The sequence below is a fragment of the Drosophila rhopaloa genome, unplaced genomic scaffold (genome assembly GCF_018152115.1).
Source record: "Drosophila rhopaloa isolate 14029-0021.01 unplaced genomic scaffold, ASM1815211v1 contig_115, whole genome shotgun sequence".
NCBI lineage: Eukaryota > Metazoa > Arthropoda > Insecta > Diptera > Drosophilidae > Drosophila > Drosophila rhopaloa.
The window spans coordinates 19,058,213-19,078,012 of record NW_025334990.1 but is presented as its reverse complement, the minus strand read 5'-3'; the positions used below and the strand labels follow the sequence as shown (position 1 = coordinate 19,078,012).

Here is a 19,800-nt window from a genome sequence, read left to right as displayed (position 1 = left end):
TACAGTCTTGTGAGTTCTACAGCCTTTGTACTCAGTACTTAAAACCTTAATTCCTAGACGGTTCACTGACGGTTCACAAAAAAGGAACTCTTTCCCAATAAATAAAAGCTCGTGTTTTGGTTGTTTCTTAAACTAGTAGTTTTTAATGGTTTCCATACATTTGGTTACTTGCTTAACAATGTTCGCTTGAGCGGATCATTTAATTTCAAAACAAATCAGTGAGAGAACTAAACTCTGTCGCTATCACAATAAGATAAGAAAACTACGCATTTGCAATGGTAGACCTCGAATTCCCTAACTAAAGTTGACGATTTGTGCTCGATTTGGTGTGGGCTCGTTTCGAGTTCCCAATTTATTTACAATGGGAAGCTTACTGTCTTTTTAGCGGTGTATGTATATGCAGGCATAGGAATAGATCAATGGCTAACTATCAATATTAACAACTTTTGGCTTAACACATAGGTAACTAAAACAAGGACTAAGCTAGGCATTTCGTATAGTGTACGTATTAATACTAGAGCCCTCTGGATCTTAGGAGCTGGAGATGGCCGGTGGCGCCGAGTTGCCATTGCTCAGCCTTTGCGGGGTGGTGGTGCTCGTGGTCTGCAGGGCCGGCTTCTGCTCGTCGTCCGCCGGATTGTCCCAGTACTGGCGCTCGCCGGAGCCGAAGATGTTGTAGAAGGTGCCGCAGATGATGTACACGAAGGCGGCGATGAAGAACACGATCTTCCACTGACCCATCATGGGCTGGAAAGGAAAGGGGTGACATTAGTGACACGTAAAGACCATTCCCATTGATTTTCCCACTCGAAATGGAGTTCTTAGTGGTGCACTTAAAGAAACGGACCCCAAAACTCACCTTGCTGTGATCGGAGATGAGGTTGCCCGCGGCAATGGGCGCCAGCAGACCTGCCAAGTTGGCCGAGCAGTTCGTGATGGCCATCAAGAAGCCGGCGAAGCGCGGGGTGAGGTCCAAGTGGTTGATCTTGAAGCCGGAGTAGATGCCTCCGTTCAGGCCCACTCCGATGGTGAGGATGGCCAGGGTGAGGGCGCGATCGCAGCCCGTGTAGGCGGCGGCCAACAGGGCGATGCCAGGTCCGTACTGGCCAATACTGTTGATCAGCTTCCTGGTGGCCGTGTGCGAGAAGCGCTTCGAGCTGATCATCCAATCGGCGATCACCGAGATGAACATGGAGAAGAGCCACATGGCCAGGTAGGGCAGGGAGCTGAGCAGGCCGTTCGACTTCAGCGAGAAGCGGAGCACCTGCTTCATGTAGGTGGGCAGCTCGGTCATCAGGGTCTCGTAGCCATAGTTGTGGCCCATGTGGGCGAACAGAATGGCGTAGAAGGGCAGCGACTTCAAGATGGCCCTGAAGGGGATGGGAGGGCTCTAAAAGAAGTAAGGAGAACATGATTAGCCACTCCGCTTTAAGTTTTCATTTCCAAAAAACCCACCTTGACCACATCGGATCCCCAGAGGGCATCGTTAATGTACTTCTTCTCGCGCTCGTCGATGGTGGGGTGCGCGGAGGGTTCCTCGTACACAAAGATCAGGAAGGCGATGGACCAGACGGTGCCCACGATGCCAAACACATAGAAGATCGATGGCCAGCCGCCATCGAAGCCGTATTCGGCCAGCAGTCCGGAAAGCGGCATCGAGATGATGGTTCCAAACTGCGCACCCGCGTACACGGCAGCACCCATGCGGGACCTCTCGTTGGGGGGAATCCACTTGGCCAGCATGGCGTGGGTGCAGGGCACAATGGGACCCTCGCCCAGACCCTGGATGAACCGCACCGCGCACAGACCCCAGACTCCTCCTTGGCGGGCAGCCACCGGGACCAGGAAGGCGAACACCGAGTTGATCAGCATGCCGTAGCCCAGGAATCGCAGGGAGCCGTACTTCTTGGCCAGGATGCCGAAGGGGATCTGGGTGATCACATAGCCGTAGAAGAAGGAGGACAGGATGTAGCCCTGCAGGGCCGAGCTCCAAGGGAACTCGCCGTCCTGGGAATCGTCCTGAAAACGGAGTAAAAGGAGAAGTGAAAAAGTTACCAAATATGGATCTTTGTCAAGTGAACTTACAATGGGTATGTCCCGATCTCCGCACTCGTCGTCGTACTCCTCTACGCCGGTCTTAATGGCCGTGTGATTGACCATGGCCACAATGGCGACCGACATGTTAGTGCGCATCACATACGCATTGGCCATGCCCAGGAAAAGCATGAAGGTCACAAAGTACCGGGTGGCGAAGCATCCTAAAAAATTAACATAATGCAAATTAGTACGAAGCCCATTTAAGAAAGACCCAAAGAGAACACAAAAAATTAAAATATACCCCTCTAAGAATGTGAAAACTTAGCTTACTCAATGCATGCGTCAGTGAGCAATGAGCAAGTACAAAATAATTAATCTAAAGCGAGCGGAAATCTTGTCATCAACTACAAATGCCAGATGGCAAATTATATGTTTCGGAAATGCAGAAATAACCCAAATGTATCGAGGCTATCGCCGAGATATGAAGATATAATCTCGTCTGGGGTTTGCTTAGCTCAAGGTTCATTGCTCGTTCGAGATAAGATTCCCATCGGCTTTGCTAAGTGACTCATGGGAAGTCGGAGACTATCAGACTCATAAAACACTACAAATGGATGTTTTTAATTCCATTTGTATTAATTAATATTTTTTTAATTTAGTTTCTACGAATATTTCACAATTGCCTTTATTTATTTTATTTTATAGCCACAGAGTCATATTCCTAGATCGCGTTCTGTTATTATGATGAAAGCCATTGTTTACGTTGGGTGGAGGAGGGCTTGTTGTTTTTAGTGCTATTTGTGTCATTTGTCAAACGTGAATCGCCGGCATTTCTAGCAATTTACACGGCCGTGGAACACGTGAGGTTACCCAGAATTCCAGCTTTCAGTACAGTTGTGTTTGCTTTCTAGGGCTTGGGTCTGGTGTTTGGTCTTTATGGTTTAATTAGTACGTGACGCATAGCAAAGTCAAGGCTGCCAGTGAACAGAATTAAATGAGGCAAGTAACTTTCAAAACTAATGAACTTTGACCACCTTGTGGAAAAACAAAAACTGTACGATTAGCTTTTTGTGTTCAATAACCCAACAGATTTGGTAGAATTCAGTAGCCCCGTAATTTACCAAAAAAATATATGACATAAACAATAGTCCGAAAACGCAAAATTGCTGATTCGAAAAATAATTTTAAAAATATTGTTGTTCGCTGGCCGTTTATTTCTGCTCACGCAGCGTTAAATCGCGCGATTTGCTCGCTTTTTCCCTGGTTTCCCCGCATTTTCCGCCAAGATCTCGTGTTGCACAATTGCCGCGTTTGCTTTCGTGGGCAGCAATCTGGCGATGGGGAGAAGCACGTGTGTATCGCGCGAAAGCAGCCCAAGGAGAAGAAAACCGGTCTACCGGTGGAGATATGTGTTTAAAAGGCGAGCGACGATTGACAACATAGTTCTACCCTTAATATTACGTATACGCAGGGTAGGCACAAAAGAAAAGTGTAGAAGAAAAACAAATGGAGGGATCAATAAGCTATTAATTTTTTAGAAGTGACTAAGGCATAACTGTATGTAGACTTGTGGATCTTTTTTTAAATACGATTTTTAGCTTACTATGTGGCTGCTGCTCCAGAGACTCATGAACATTCCTCTGGTTCCACACCAAAACGTGGCCATCGCGGTGGCGATGGTTCAGACTGCTGCGGCGGAAGGGCATTTTGCGGGAAGCCACCCTTAACTCAGCTAAATTCGATATTTTCTAGTTCGGTTTTCCTCGAGTTCAAGACTTTTTGCGCACACGCTTAAACCATTTCATTGTCTATCTGTCGACCTGGCCGGCTGAAGACCGTAACATATCGCGGACCGGGAAGCTCGGAGTTTTGAATCAAGAAACAATTAGCGATAATTCGCCAGCCCTATGTGTTCTGCCTTCGACGCTGAACGGTCAACTGAGTCGGCACTTTGCGCTCCCGCTTGCTGCCTTTAGCTTTTCCCACTGAGCGCCAACTGTTGCGCCGCCTTCATTTATAAACTGTGGCTACACCGCGGCTGTGGGTATGTGGGTATGTGGGTATGCCTATGCCCCGAGTATTTCTGCGGCCAGTGGGTTCGGATTTAGACCGAGCATGGTGTACGAATGTACGATTCTGCGCCGGCGTCGCTCTCTCCGCCGCTGGGCGATTACATCAGTTTTAGTGTTCAGATTTCGACTAATTAAGTGAGGCGATGGAAAATTCTCCCCTGCATAATGCATCATTTCGGGCCCGGCGATTGATGTCAATTGATAGAGTGAACTTTTCGGTCGGACCAAAGTCAAAGAAATCGGGCGCACCACCTCCGCATAGTATATATGTCTAATTATATCGGATGGACGTAAGCATGGTACACATTCACATCTCGTGACTTTCGGCACATGGAGTACACGTACACGCGCTGCCTAAAATATGCACAGCTAAGTGATTATGGTAACATCGAGGGTATCTCATTAATGTTAATATCAAAATAATGGTCTTTAAGGTACCCTAACCATCCCCAACAAAAGCAAATGGGGCAGACATGTGTAAATATGTATGTCTACAGACCCAGGATGAAGTCATAGAAATGCGACGCCGCTAAATGGAGGCGCCCCCGCAAGGTGCACTGTATTTTGTGTGTAATTACTGGTCATGCCAAAATATATACGCTATTTAATCGTTTTGACAAGTTGCTGTTAATTTTGACAGAGCCCGAAAGTCAGAACAAAACCGCACGGCATTTCCCTTTTGTTTTGGTTTAACCATTATTTATTTTTTCAACAAACCGCAGAGCGAGACCAAAGTTGGAGCAGTAAAAATAGCTACAGTCACGCTTGACTCGATAAGTGTTCATATGCGAATGTGTGTGGCGATGTCGAAGCCCGCTCTGAAAGTTGCCGCCGGCTGAGACCAACACGTGTTTGTCGCCTGCCTCTCCTCACAAGTTCAATCTGCCAATCCGACACGATCGCACCGACTTGCGAATGATCTACTGTTGAAGAGGGGGTAGAAGCTTGGATCTTACATCTTGGAAGAGGGAGCAGTGGGGTTATCTCTTATGAGGCCTTAGAAGATCAGTAATTCCAGGTTGGCATATTATAAAAACTAATATGTCATGGATTATTATTCTGTCATTTCTAGTATAATTATTTTATATTTATTTTATCTTCCAGGGAGATATATTTTTAATAAATCCAAACATTTGAGGTATATGCCACCTGATAGTTAAACATCTCCAACTTCCTTTCCTCTTGTTTATGGTTCCCTTTTGTGTTAATTGTTTTTAGCTGGCATTGGGCATGTTAAGCTCTCGTGACAAAGAAGAGAAGCCATTCACACTGTCTAGCTTGATGTATGCCATATTCTAATTATTTAAGTGTTCGTATGTAGGGTGTATTTTTGGCAGTCTTCTAATGGAATTTTTATGGTCAGGCTGCGGTACAGTTGTGCGCGCCCAAAGCAATTAAGTGATTTTTCACTTTGACTGCCAAGTATTGCGATCTATTTTAGTTTGGCAACAAGAATGAATATAATTATATTGATATTTATTTATGGGCATTTGAATGAGTTAACTATTTTACATACACTCTACATAACGCTCTACATGACGTAAGCTTTCGTTACGTTTTCAGTGCCTGCTTTTGGGTTGAGCTTTGCTGCGTAACGACGTAACGTAGGTGACTAGGGTAACTACTTTTACACGGTTTTCTATGCGTCTTCATCTTTCATCTCCCATTTAACTGAATGTAAGTGCTTGTGTGAGATCATTCTGGGGAACTCTGGGTATCCAAAAAGCGCCGATTTGCCACCGTCAGCCATAATTGTAAGGCGCAATTGACGTTTATTTGGCTTTCAACTCAATTTAAACATAAACAACGAATACTTGTCGCCTTTGAGGGTTGGTTTCCTGGTATCGGGTATCTTGAGAGGTGAAAAAGAGTAGCGCAAACATTTACCGGCTATAAAAGAGGCGACTTTGTTTTCCCAGAAGGTCAGACTGTTGTTATTCGGAGATTATTTGCCCATCTTTAAAAGATAGTTCCAATTCAGCGAGTCACAACTGTGGCATTGGGTTAATTGCTCTGTAATTTCTAATTCGGTTTCCCTTTTGCAGGTGAAATGTTAGGTAGCAGTATCTGAATGAATGTCTAAGCTATTTTCGTGGTAATTGTAATCTATAAAAATAGTAACATGCACACTCAAGAGATGAGATGAGTAATTTGCATGCCACTCACTGTCGCAAAAAAAAAAGAAAAAGTGAAATAAAATTCTACGAAAACGTCGCAAAGTCACGATCTTAAAAAATGAGGAATTTCCACTGTCCAAATTGAAAAGTTTACAGTGCCAGCTATCTCACTTGCTCGCATAAGAATGTAAGCCTACTTTGTAAAGGCAATTTTTCAATTTAGCAAGTCGCACTGAAATGGACCGCAAATCGGATTACGCCAGTGCCCCGAGACGTCAACGCCAACAATGCTGTGCATATACTAGATACATCCCATGGAAATATAGAACGGATATGGGGCTCCAGTCGAGCGCATCGCTGAACAGGTCGCTGATTCCATACTCTGCCGTCCTATTGTTAAATTACTGGGCGTTTTTCGAGCCACCCACCTCCACATACGATCCCAAACTGCGGGGGCGTTGGCTGGGAAATTGAATGGATAATGTATTCACTACTGTTCCATCCAATTAACCGGTGGCATGTCGCAAGATGACAGAGCCAGAGGGCACCCCATTCAAGTGTCAATATCAGGGCCAAAAGCCAGCGACTCGGTGAAAAACTCGGCAAGCTGCCAGACCGAAAATCGCTCTCATTCCAACACAGTTTTGTAATCGCCAACGAAAGTAAAAAGTGAAAAGTTCTCGCCGGAATCTCAAGGCGAATGCATTTCCCCGACTGACCTTAGCCGCGAATCTCGTGAGAAAACGAGTTTTCACATCGCCTTGCAGAGTTCATTTGCACAGTTATAAACACGTACTGGATTTGGCATTTGCCGCGATTTATAGCTCTGTTTTTTGGCCAGTCTGGCTTTTGCATTTTCGGGCCTTTGCCGGTAACCGGTTTTGGTCGGTTGGAACCACGCTACTGGGCTACGAAAAAGGTAAACCGGGAACTCAGACAAACTGTGTCAAGTGTCGAGCAGATGACTTCTGGATAAGTTATGAGAGGAAGCTAAGACATCGTAAACAAACCACTTGGATTGTCCGTAAATGGCGAAATAATGGGCAACCTAGAAATCACTATTTTGGACTGTTAAATCAACTGCTCAAAAGAAACACCACAAGCTAGTTAAAATTAAACGAATTTTTATTATTATGTTTATTCTAACTAATACCTAAGTTAATTGGGAAAACTTCTTAGCTTAATTTATTTATTTTTTCAGTCACATAATAACTTGTAAAAAATGCTCAAAACATATTTCGTTTATTAAGCACAATACATTTTTCCTTTGCAAACTACGGACTCTGTGTCACACGTTAATTGTGAATTTGGCTCACGCATTGGCGACTCTTCTTATTAATGGATTTTATTTTTCTCCTCAGTTTCGTTGCATAACAAATAACTTCCGTTTAGCGGCAACCTTCTCATCCATTTTCGGGCGGATTTCGTTTATTTAAATCAAGTGGATCCCCGGAGAAGCAATGAGCGACCCATTCAATCGACTTCAGTGTAATTCTTGAGTTTAACGATTGCAAAATAGTCGGGTGGAACGTGTGCTCACGTTTTCTTTTCAGGTTGTGTTCTGTTAATTTGCTTAGTATTTCGAGCAACCGATAAATATAAATTATATGGCTCACCGGTTGAGACACATACCCGAGAGAATTGTCATTTGCAATAAATGGGGCAATTACCCCGCAACTGAAATCATAGACTTGGGTACGCATTATATGATTTGCCAACCTAGCGGGTAATTGTTCGAGTGAAAGAAAGCAAAGGTGTATATGCATATTACTCAAATCACCGATCATTATTAGGTGTTCGAAAGTACTTCCTATCGTCAATAACTGAAGGTGGGTATATTGTGGGGTAAGTTATTTCCTACTATACAGTGAGTTTTAGTTCGTGTGGCTTGTAAACAAGGATAACAATATTGCAATATGGGGATAATTTAGCTAGAAAGCAATAGAACTCGAATAAGATACCTTCTCCCATATCAAGATTTATGTCACTCCTATATAGCATCCCTTCTATTTATATTCTCTTATTGGCCATTGTATTTATGATGTTTTTGTCACATCCCTATCAGACCCTTAATAATTGCCAAGCAAAGAGTGCGATAACAATTGGGAATTATCTCGGCTATAAGTGTAAAGACAATTGTGAATTATCTCAGCTGTAATTAGTAAACATTACACCATTTTACTGTGATACTTTGGCACGCTCCCTTCTGTAATATGGACTACTATATACCCGAGTCAAGGAAACTCACCCAGTGCTGGCTTCTCCAGATCCTTCTCGGTGCTGGCACAAATGGCCTCCTTTGACGCGGACATCTTGCTACTTGTTTAATCAGACCTGATGGCTTTGTTTGGCTTAAACACAAAGTGTTAAAGCAAATTGATTGCGACGGTGCAGGTGGCGCGTTCAAATATCACAATACTGCTCACAATGCAGAAGGCAAACTTCGACGGGGGTGTTATTGTTATTGATACGGAATGCAAGTATTTGCAGTTTAACTTTTGTGTGCAAGGTGTCGGGGCATTTGCCCCACCGGTACGATAGGTATTACTGCCTGCACAATTATCTTCTGCCTGGAGCTTTCTTCGGAATTCTTCTGATTTCTTCTGGTTTCTTCACTCGCGATCTGCTGCCGTCGGCAGCTTGAATTGTTCTGATTGACAGACAGCGGGTAGCGGGCTTTAAATAAGCCCCGATTCAGGTTCGCTCTGGGTCTGGGTCCCAATCGCAGTCAGACGTCTGCTGTTTGCACGAGTTATTCGCCGTTTCGCCAGCTTGTTGACACTCGCTCTTCGGGGATACGGATGGCGTCCCTTCACTTCTCCAGCAGTTTCCCCGCTTTTCTGGTCGGCGGATCGCACAGATCGGCAGATCGGCAGATCAAGTTGTTAATCTGAAAGCGAGAGCGGTAAACAAATTAGTTTGATAAATTTAGCAGGCTATCGGCTTCAATTGGTTAGGCAAACGCTAAGTGTCGCCGAATGCGAAATGTCCACCGTCATCCCGCCGAGATTGGCATTTGATTTCGAGATCTCACGAGTTTGTCTCCCTACGCACGTTTTCCCAGTTAACAGCGACCGGCGATCAAATATTTAATACGGTGATTTGACCATTTTTATATATTCAAGTATATCCGTTGCCCGATCGATCGGGGGTACAGTTTGGGCCCCGATTTCTTAGCCAGTTCTGTGCGGAGACCTTGGCTGCTCTTTAATGTGGTGGCACTGCAAGGCTAGCTTAATATTTGCATTTATATCGCACACTCGCAATGTAATCAACCTTACAGCTCTACTTATCTCGTTCGGAGCCTCTCCACTCACATATTGACAATTTCGGCTCCCGATGATGTAATGTGTTTATAATTTGTACGTTTATTTCGGTTTTCAGCATACTACCGAATATCAAAACAATGCGTCCCTTTTCACGAAACTGGTTACGCGGTTTTGCAAGCAAATTTCCAGGTAAATTGATTATAACAGCGCTTTGATTCTACATGTATTTAAATATAAAGAGCCGAATTCAATATAACAATAACACAGTTGCGCACTTGAGTTTCTGTGTGAGCCGCATTTAAATTGTTGTCGAATTGTTTGCACGTCAAGCAGCCCAAAAAAACGTTTTTGGAAAGTTTCGTAAGCCGTCTGAGCAACCTGCTCTCCCTGCGTCAATTTGTTTGCGCAGATTTCTTAGAAATTGAGCCCACACAATGCCTTAATTGGGCTGCTTTGAATGCCGAAGTCTGGCAAACAAAAACTAGACTACAAACATGTCAAGCGGGCACCCCACTAATTACACTAGAAATTCTAAAAAAAATCTCCATAAGATAGCTGGAAAGATTAGCTTATATAATATAATGCCTTAGTTTATTTTATTTAAATACAATGGCATGGCATAAGCATATCTCATTTGCAGTTCTACTTGCTTTCGTTTACTCTTATCAGACTTAGCGATTGCCTTAATGAATGATTAATGAATGCATTTATTGAGTAACCAATTACCCGCTGTTCTGCAGAAATCATAAGGAGTTTGATTATCTTATCTTTTCATTAGCCAGTGATCAGAAATAGAAATGTGATCTCTGTGATTACTTAATAAGATCGCTCTGTGAGGTAGCGCAAATCTCCAGTTTCCTTTGCCTTATTTCTGTCACAAATATTGATCAATTTAAGCAATTAGCAATCCGACATTTGAGTAAACATTTGGGCTATCAAACTTAGGCGGAATGATTTGGCATTTTCAGCCGCTAAACGACCGCAGATCGCTGGCAGCAGTCGAAAGCGATGGATGCCTTACTCCTGGCACTGATCTCACTGGCGTTTACTGCCCTGGTATTATACAAGTCACGACAGGTTAAAATAAATTCAAGGCGGCAATTGCTAATTTACTGCAGCTCATGCATAAATAGATAGATAGATAGAATAAAGTCCCCCAAGGGCCTAGGGATCTCCAGCAAAAACCCTATAAATAACGTAATCAATTTAAATTGCAATTTTTATGGCTAATTGTTCATTGTGTCGTAACTGTCAGTTGTCTGTAGTTTATAACTACATTTGGCCGGCATTAAAAGTGCATTAGTAAATATTAATAAAAGCCCAATATTTATGGGTGGCCACAAAGCCATATTTAATGCAGTGGAGGAGCCCACAAAAATTTATGAATCTAATCGCTATCGCTAACGCCTCTTAATCGGATTGAAAAGTACGCCGGGGCGCTACCAGAAGTGTCGGTAATTTTGGTAAGTGAAGTGGGCCAGAGGGGAGCTGCCAAATATCGATTTGGCCAATAGAATAGCTCTTGCCACTCTTATTGCCAATAAATTCCCAGTCAGACGGATTTATTGACAGATTGTCGATAGCTTTCTTCTCCAAGTGAGCTGGAACCCACCGAATAATGGGTTGCCATGAGAGGTGACTGTGGCAGTAAATCAAATTCGCTTATCTAAGAGTGGGGACCTCTCATAGATTGCACGGCAATGCGAACTCCGGACCTGAAACGAGATACTTCCTCTCGGCCCAAAACACGTGCGAATTACACTTCATTCACCCATTATTCGGCTGACTGGGATGCGGCCATGAAGGAACCCAAGACGTCTGGTTTCAGATTGCGATAATTAAGCCATAATTGGGCCATATCGCTGGTCCATAAACCAGCCTTCGTCGCTTATACGACGGATCCGTGACAAGGCAGTGGCTTTTTCCACCAGTTAAGACCGTTCAACGACCGTAGATTGGCATTTTAATGCGAATGGGCTCCTATTAATTTATTTTAATGCTATTCGCTATTTGTTCCAATTGTTGCCAACATTTCCACACCATTTCCAGTTCCATAACAATTTTCATTTTCACTGGCTGCGAGTGTTTGCATTCAGCTTTTCAAGTTCAAGTTCAGGCCCGAGACTCAACCTCAACTCACATTCCCATTCGATTCGGCCGAGTGGCTGTACACTTGGGGAAAATGTGCTATCTAATGTTGGGATATGTATTCTTGAACTTGTGTTCTGAAGTGAGTCTTGAGTATGTTCACGAATTTTAATAAAAACATGTTTAAAGAAGAACTGGTATTTATTTTTAATTCTTTTCATATTTCATAATGAAACAAAGGAGTTAATCTTTTGCTCACTGAATGCAACTGAAAATGTGGAATAATCAGTTTTAGATATAGAGAACTCATGAAAACGAACGCACTTTTTGTGTTATATTTATTTTTCGCAGTGCGTCAGTTATTATCAGACTCTTAACATTGTTTTCGCTGCTCTCGAGCAGTGGGAAACTGTTTGGATCAGTGGACTTGGGGGCTTCAAGGGGTCTTATCTGCTTATCGGCGCGCATTTTCGCACTTGAGCTGGCTATCGAATCGGGATTCGAATCGAAAGTAAGTAGGGCTAGGTTATCTCACAAGCCCAAAGCCTAAGCACTTGTCTGGGTGGAAGTGAATGGTATGTTTGCACAAAATAATGCATCATTTGCGATCGTTAATCATGCACTTAATTCGAGTTCCTTGACAATAAAAAGCAGCACTTTTGTTCTGCCTACTCGACTTGTTTTTTTCCTTTGTTAAATTTTTTGCCAGCCAGTGGCTTGAACATATTTTTAAATTTTTGTGGATTTTATTGGCTGGTGGTTTTAATCAGAAACTCACTCACCTCACGCCGAGCACAAACACACGCGCAAACGCACAGAAAAACAACTTTTCAAAAATATGCATCAGCTGTTTTTAATAAGGTTCTTACACTTTTTTTTGCAGTGCCTTCAAAATTAACTGGATCCCAGCGAATTTGCGGACAAAAACAAAGGGGCGATGGGGAAACTGACAGCACAGCGGAATTTCATCAACTTAGATTCTAGATTTACCACTCACATTATTGGGCTGTCGCCGGACTTAGTCGTTCCACGAAATTTCCACGCACAACCGCTGGAAAACTTTCTTTTCGGGCCTTTTCACTCGCTCTTTTCGCCACGAGCGTTGCCACTGTAATGACTTACTACCTCGGCTAATTGAACGTTTTTATAATTCTGTTTCTGTTTTACCCGCCGAGCAGAGAAGTCGCCGAGGCAGCGGCGTCGCCGTTAGGAAACACGAAGCGCTCAACTTGATTCACGGGCCGAGCTTCGGTTGCCTGATAAATACCTGTCCGCCGAGTGATAATGGCCCATTGTGATAATAAGGCTGCGTTGTAAACCACTGGTAAATGGTATATGTTGTATGGTGTATAATGGAGCTGCCTTTGAGGATCCCACTCCCACATCGGCTGACCCTGTCAATCGGTTTTCGAGCAACCGGTTGGGGAGAGTGACTGCAGTCGCCTCGCGGTCTCCACAGAGAATATACCAGTAAGTGTGAGGGGTACGGTACACTCACTCCCACAAATCGTGTGCCGCTCACGTGCGCACACCATCACTTTCTGGCGAATTATTAAATTAATCTCTGGCCTGCATGAGAGACTCATGCTTTTACGATATTGACAAATTGACAAGGCCCATAGGAGATTTACAATCCGCGCTATTTTAGAGCTTCAGAATTGACGTCAAGAAAAGAAAAAGTTGTTGGCACAGGAAATATAATACATCCTATCGAGCTAAGAAACGGCTATAACAATTTAGTCTTGTTTAAACACACGCCAACAACTGGTGCCACTCTCCCGTACCAACAGACGCACTTTACTAGGTATTATAATTCAAACAGAGAAAGTGGTTTTTTAATTAAAATTAATATTTGAAATAAACAACTAAATATGAAACTCTTACTTGAAGAATAAAATATTAGTTTGCTAATTACTAGAACAAGATTTCCTTATACTTAAAAAAACAGTTGCAATTTTAAATTATTAATTGAAGAATAAAAGATTATTTCTTATACTTTATAATACAGCTGAATTTTTCCATCAGCGCAGCTATGCGTATAAAACCAAGAATGGTGAGCGATAAGACTGAGGCCAGTTCTGTTTCCCAGTGGCCAATATCAAATATCAACTGATTTTGCTCAATAAAGAGTCGTAAAACACAATCTTGACCAGCAGTAGTCGGGTTTGGAATTTAATTTTTATAATACCATATAGCCCCATGAATAGGCGATCAACCTAAACCGGGAAAAACGTAGTCACATGACTTTGGATTGTGGTTAGCGGATTAGTCGCACAAGCGACTCGGTATAACCTTTTAGAGATCTCTTATCATCGGGGCTATAAGTATGACAGGTTTGAGTGCGATTCAATTGCCCATGCCAAATCATATTTGGCCGATCCGTTTCAGTCCTTAGTGCCCGCATTATCTCGTGATTAATTGTATTTCGAATCTCCAGATAGAACAGAGCGGGTGTTAGTGACGTAATTGGGGGATCGACGAAGATATTTCAGCGCCACATTTGATCTGCCAGGCTTTTTGGGGCCTGTCGTTTGAAGCAATTAATGCGACTTCGGATTTCCATCTTTTTTCCAAGATAACAATGTCGTTATGAGGCCTGCAAGCAATTAGACAACGCTATAGGTATATTCGACATTATCGTTGACTAAGTGATTTTCCATTGAACGAACTCTTTCAATGGTGAGTCACTCTGTTAAACAGATTGGAAATCAAGGAACACCGATGACACCATTAGAAAGTTAATTACGAATAATAAGTTAATCACAAATATAAGCTGAACATTTTTAATTTTCTCTGAAAGAAAAATATCGGACATTTAAGTCACAAATTATTATAAAAGATAAGAAGAGTTATTTATTTTTCCCACTTATATATTTTTGATTGCTAAATCTGATAGTACTTGCTGTGCTAGAGTGTTTAAAATATGATATTAATCGGATTATTTACGGGTTTTTATTTTTAGAGTGAAAGGAACAATGTGTTATTTTAACTTTTATTATTGTAACAAATTCATTTTGCATCTCGCAGGCATATTAACTTGCATGACTGTTTTAGATAACTAGTTTAATATCACTGAAGTACAAATACTTATAATCTCTATTCGTCAGGCGGAACGCTGCAGCTGAAACTAGTTGTGAATAACTTAACTAGATTAGTAACTAAATCTGTTCCACTTTCCATTGCGCTACCAATTAGTGTCATTTTTCAACTATCAGAGTTTCGATTATGCCGTTGCCGATACTTCTGTTACTAACAATATTACATTTTGGAACGAGTGTGGGGTATTCAACACCCCCAACACCATACCCCCAGTCCCTGGAATGTGGTCGAAACGCCACCAGGTCGTACTGCTCCTCCCGATGCCAGGAAACCTGCCAGTACAAGTCCCTCGGATGTCCTCCCAGAAATTGCGGAGGTCCCTGCGTCTGCCGAATACATTACGTAATCGATGAAAGCAGATCGCGATGCATTTTGAGGAGGGATTGCAGGGTGAGTCAGGTGGAAGTGCCATCCTACGAAGTGAGCAGTGTCAGATACTTTGGCTCCAACTATGGGCGATTCGGTTGACTTCAAGAAAGAGACATTCCCAAGTGCTTGCTTATTAATATTTAAGCACTTTATTGTTTTTTCTATTTGAGCAATATCATCGTGCAAACGTGATATATAATAATTTGTAGTGCAAAAAACACAAATAAATCAGTGTCGAGCCGAACATCTAATATCTCGATTGGTAGGCGCGCCCTGGAGAGGAGGTAAATACAGTCATAAAACTTGGAGCCCCGGCGACAATATATCTCGCATATAGCCGCCATTGCAATCGAGTGGCCAGATAAGGAACGTGCCGCAAATCGGCCGAGCTGCTCGTTCACGTTCACGTGATGTGCACGCCGATCCATCCGGCCAGGTACATTTACCCACCATTACCGGCAGGTAAATCAGCGACAGCTAAGACCACAACAACCCACCGCCATCGGCGATAATGAATAACAAGCACAATTAAGAGCGGGCGATGTGCTAAATGGCTTATCTTGTCGCCGATATTTGCCGGTAAGTTTGTAGTGATCACGGGGGGCAGCAGACACTTCTGTCTTCTGCAAGAGTCTCGTCTCTGAGACTCAAAGAATGAGACACTAATGGACTCAGCGGACTTGGATTACAGCAAACAGAGCCAATCATCGCTGTTTGAGTAGTCCGAGAGCGGCAAATAGATAGCTTAGTGCTCGGAAATGTGTGCCAGTGCAAAATATTGGGTCTGCCATTACTCATACGCCCTGTCTGCTTTGAGCAACACAGCAACAAGAGCTGGTTATTTTTGCCATGGAAGCCCGAAAGTAGATTATGGTTTCGAAATGTGGTGAAATAATGGGAACTAAGGTGCCCATTAAATCATGTTTTTTGATTGTAGAAATAAGCAACCATTTTTAATCTAGTAACCATTTGGGTTTCTTACATTTCCACACTAATCAGAATTATTTTCATATTTAAACACTACACTTAGAAACTAGAATTTATTTCTTGAGTTTCACTTAAAAATCAATTTTTTGAGCACAACAAAATGCCCTGCAGAGTTGGCGACACAGATTATATTTCGGCTCGTTTTCAGCCTAGTGTAAGAATTGGAAATTGGGTGGAAGAAAATTGCCTAGAGGAGGTAGAGTATAATAGCCATAGATAATAGAAAGAATAAGCAATATTGGTACGCTTTGTTTCTAGGACAAAATAGTAAACTTCAAGAAGCAACGCGATCGGGGCGAGCTCCTGGTGGAAAAGGCCCGCACTTTGTATGACAACTTCCACAAGGAGGTCGTTTTGGCCGCCCCCAAGCAGACCATTATTTTCGGGGCCATAGTGCAGCTGATGCCCATCTATATGAACATCAGCGACATGGACACATCCGACCTGAATGCTGCCTTGTCGGTGGTTATCAACGAGAAGGTGGTGCGGAGGAGCCAGTCGATTAACGAGCACTGCGAGCTTTCGGTGGCTCCTTCGAAGCGACCCTGTGTGCGAAACTCCTTCATGATTGTCAGCGGAGACGGCCGCGATCGCACTGGGGAGAACATCAAGTACGGGCAGCGGTTCCAGCTGCAGTGCATGGCCTCCGACCACGACCCCATCGTACTGTACAGTGGGCCCAAGCAGTGCAACCTGCAGCAGGGCGTCAACGCCACCTATTTGTCCCACAAAAACGGGGAGCTCAACCTCAACTTGGGACTGGTGCATCGCAGTGTGAGTGTTGAATTTATCTAATGTTCCATACCATTAAAACACAATGTACATTTAAATATGAAATATTTTATTATTAACTCCCTTCAGAGATTTGCCTGTCCGGACAACGATTTACCCCTGGCGTATACAAACTGGTTCTGCCGACACGTTGATCCAAAGCAGCGTTTCGAAAGCGAGGGGGAAGATATACCTGTAAGTATACGTTTTAATTAGATTAGACTTACAATTATTAACCTTTTCTTAATTATATCCCCAGAGCAATTCCCCCCTTGTGATTGTACACGGAACCACGAATCGAAATCTAGCCGCCGAAAATGTTTTAATCCAAACCCTGTTTGGCCCCGAGTTTTTGGTGTCCGTGCAGAACTATCGAAACATCTTCAAGCACGAGATCTGGAAGAACGTGTGGATAATCAGCAATGGATATCAGACTGGCTCAAAATCAGCAAAGTCTTCGTCTCACTGAGTCTTCAAAGGTTCAAAAAAGCTCGGAGGGCATTACATATTCGTAAAAAAGGCCACAGCAATCATGTTTTATTTGAACTTGATTTTTATGTGGCGAAAATTTAAATTTCGCACATAAACTGTGCCTAGCCGAGCCCCTGCTGTTCTGGCCTAGATAGAAATTGGCATTTGACGGGGTAATTTGAAAAGAAAATACCTTTAACTGGGACGGTAATTAAGATAATGGCCAAAGAAGGTTGCAAGTCTAAGAGGGAATATTAGAATCTAAAACTAACTAAACTAACTATTTATATTCAAAAAATAAGTCGTACATGTACACAAGTCCCATATAATATATTTGGATTTACAAAAATTAATAAAGTAAGGAACATGACCCCCCACAAAGTTCCCCACTTATCGGAGTTCTTCCTACATGAAAGTGTGCCACTCTGGTGATAAAACCACTCGAACGTAACACCATACCAGACCTATAAATAGAGAACAGCGGAACTCCATTCAACACACTCAACCCTTGCCATGTCTTCGGTTAACAATCTGGTAAAGCCCCTGATCCTGCTCCTCGCTGCGGCCTTGGTTCCCGGCGAGATGGATGTGGCGGAGGAGTCCCGGATAATAGGGGGCCAGTTCGCTGCTCCTGGCCAGTTTCCGCATCAGGTGTCCCTCCAGCTGAATGGTCGCCACCACTGCGGCGGCTCCCTGATCTCCGACACGGTGATCGTGACAGCCGCCCACTGCACCAGGGGCCAGAGTCCAGGCCAGATGAAGGCCATTGTGGGAACCAACGATCTGGCGGCTGGTAACGGGCAGACCTTCAACATCGCCCAGTTCATCATCCATCCGCAGTACAATCCGCAGAGCCAGGACTTCGACATGTCGCTGATTAGGCTGAGCAGCCCGGTTCCCCTGGGCGGAGCAGTGAGGACCATCGAAATGGCGGACTCGGACTCCAATTACGCGGCGGACACGATGGCAATGATCAGTGGCTTCGGCGCCATCAACCAGAACCTGCAGCTGCCCAACCGCCTTAAGTTCGCCCAGGTGCAACTGTGGAGTCGCGATTACTGCAACTCCCAGAACATTCCCGGCCTTACGGATCGCATGGTGTGTGCTGGACATCCCAGTGGCCAGGTGAGCTCCTGCCAGGGTGACTCCGGCGGACCTCTGACCGTCGATGGCAAGCTGTTCGGAGTGGTGTCCTGGGGATTCGGTTGTGGGGCCAAGGGACGCCCGGCCATGTACACCTATGTGGGAGCCCTGAGGTCCTGGATCAAGCAGAACGCCAATGTGTAAATGGAACCGTAATTGTCAAAAGCCTCAAATAAAAAACTATTGCAACACGATACACATTAATTTATAATTTGATCAACCGGGTAAATGTCATCTAAGGATCAGTTAAAATTGCGGGTGCACTTATGAAAAATGCCAAAATCCGGAGATCCGGAAAAATCAATTTCTAATTCGGTTTTTTGATCAAAACCCTGGGAAATAATTATGAGATCTTGGAATGCCATAGCTCACTGAATTCGTTATAAAATTTCCAATCGGGTGGGATTCACAGCTAAAAAATTTCAAATCAGTCGATTTTTGGCAAATATGGATGATGTAACCCCTTATCAAAAATGCCAAAATCCGGAGATCCGGAAAAACCCACTTTTATTTCGGTTTTTTGATCAAAACCCTGGGAAATAATTATCAGATCTTGGAATGCCATACCTCACTGAATTCGTTATAAAATTTCCAATCGAGTGGCATTCACAGCTAAAAAATTTCAAATCAGTCGATTTTTGGCAAATATGGATGATGTAACCCCTTATCAAAAATGCCAAAATCCGGAGATCCGGAAAACCCCACTTTTATTTCGGTTTTTTTATTAAAACCCTGGGAAATAATTATCAGATCTTGGAATGCCATACCTCACTGAATTCGTTATAAAATTTCCAATCGAGTGGCATTCACAGCTAAAAATTTCAAATCAGTCGATTTTTGGCAAATATGGATGATGTAACCCCTTATCAAAAATGCCAAAATCCGGAGATCCGGAAAACCCCACTTTTATTTCGGTTTTTTTATTAAAACCCTGTGAAATAATTATCAGATGTTGGATGTTATAAAATTTCCAATCGAGTGGCATTCACAGCTAAAAAATTTCAAATCAGTCGATTTTTGGCAAATATGGATGATGTAACCCCTTATCAAAAATGCCAAAATCCGGAGATCCGGAAAACCCCACTTTTATTTCGGTTTTTTTATTAAAACCCTGGGAAATAATTATCAGATCTTGGAATGCCATACCTCACTGAATTCGTTATAAAATTTCCAATCGGGTGGCATTCACAGCTAAAAAATTTCAAATCAGTCGATTTTTCGCAAATATGGATGATGTAACCCCTTATCAAAAATGCCAAAATCCGGAGATCCGGAAAACCCGACTTTTATTTCGGTTTTTTTATTAAAACCCTGGGAAATAATTATCAGATCTTGGAATGCCATACCTCACTGAATTCGTTATAAAATTTCCAATCG

At 43.2% G+C, this 19,800-nt stretch overlaps 3 protein-coding genes across 4 annotated transcripts; 2 read left to right on the top strand and 1 right to left on the bottom strand.

Annotated features, from left to right (window-relative positions):
- Positions 1-114: 114 nt before the first annotated feature.
- Positions 115-12,707, bottom strand: LOC108039496 (putative inorganic phosphate cotransporter). Of its 2 annotated transcripts, XM_017116534.2 has the most exons (6): positions 12,581-12,707; positions 8,475-9,116; positions 2,086-2,258; positions 1,456-2,019; positions 860-1,390; positions 115-747 (listed from the first exon to the last, which is right to left on the bottom strand). In XM_017116534.2, the coding sequence occupies exons 2-6, from the start codon at positions 8,536-8,538 to the stop codon at positions 532-534; spliced, it is 1,548 nt and encodes a 515-aa protein (XP_016972023.1). In that variant the 5' UTR covers positions 8,539-9,116; positions 12,581-12,707; the 3' UTR covers positions 115-531. The 2 variants fall into 2 exon arrangements, with proteins under 2 accessions (XP_016972023.1, XP_016972015.1); XM_017116526.2 differs by lacking the exons at positions 8,475-9,116; positions 12,581-12,707 and adding an exon at positions 3,641-4,022.
- A 3,359-nt stretch (positions 12,708-16,066) lies between these two features.
- Positions 16,067-17,655, top strand: LOC108039343 (cilia- and flagella-associated protein 161). The gene is made up of 4 exons (XM_017116319.2): positions 16,067-16,234; positions 16,297-16,812; positions 16,900-17,004; positions 17,069-17,655. The coding sequence occupies exons 1-4, from the start codon at positions 16,139-16,141 to the stop codon at positions 17,276-17,278; spliced, it is 927 nt and encodes a 308-aa protein (XP_016971808.1). The 5' UTR covers positions 16,067-16,138; the 3' UTR covers positions 17,279-17,655.
- A 125-nt stretch (positions 17,656-17,780) lies between these two features.
- LOC108039351 (trypsin-1) lies at positions 17,781-18,617 on the top strand. The gene has a single exon (XM_017116333.2). It carries the CDS (start codon positions 17,794-17,796, stop codon positions 18,565-18,567), a length of 774 nt encoding a protein of 257 aa, XP_016971822.1. The 5' UTR covers positions 17,781-17,793; the 3' UTR covers positions 18,568-18,617.
- The last annotated feature ends 1,183 nt before the right edge of the window (positions 18,618-19,800 follow it).

Coding starts and splice junctions, on each gene's coding strand:
- LOC108039496 (XM_017116526.2), bottom strand. CDS start 3,743: ATGCCCTTCCGCCGCAGCAGTCTGAACCATCGCCACCGCGATGGCCAC. Junction 2,259..3,640: donor TCTGGAGCAGCAGCCACATA/GTAAGCTAAAAA, acceptor TTAATTTTTTAG/GATGCTTCGCCACCCGGTAC. Junction 2,020..2,085: donor GAGATCGGGACATACCCATT/GTAAGTTCACTT, acceptor CTCCGTTTTCAG/GACGATTCCCAGGACGGCGA.
- LOC108039343 (XM_017116319.2), top strand. CDS start 16,139: ATGCCCTGCAGAGTTGGCGACACAGATTATATTTCGGCTCGTTTTCAG. Junction 16,813..16,899: donor TGGGACTGGTGCATCGCAGT/GTGAGTGTTGAA, acceptor AACTCCCTTCAG/AGATTTGCCTGTCCGGACAA. Junction 17,005..17,068: donor GCGAGGGGGAAGATATACCT/GTAAGTATACGT, acceptor TTATATCCCCAG/AGCAATTCCCCCCTTGTGAT.
- LOC108039351 (XM_017116333.2), top strand. CDS start 17,794: ATGTCTTCGGTTAACAATCTGGTAAAGCCCCTGATCCTGCTCCTCGCT.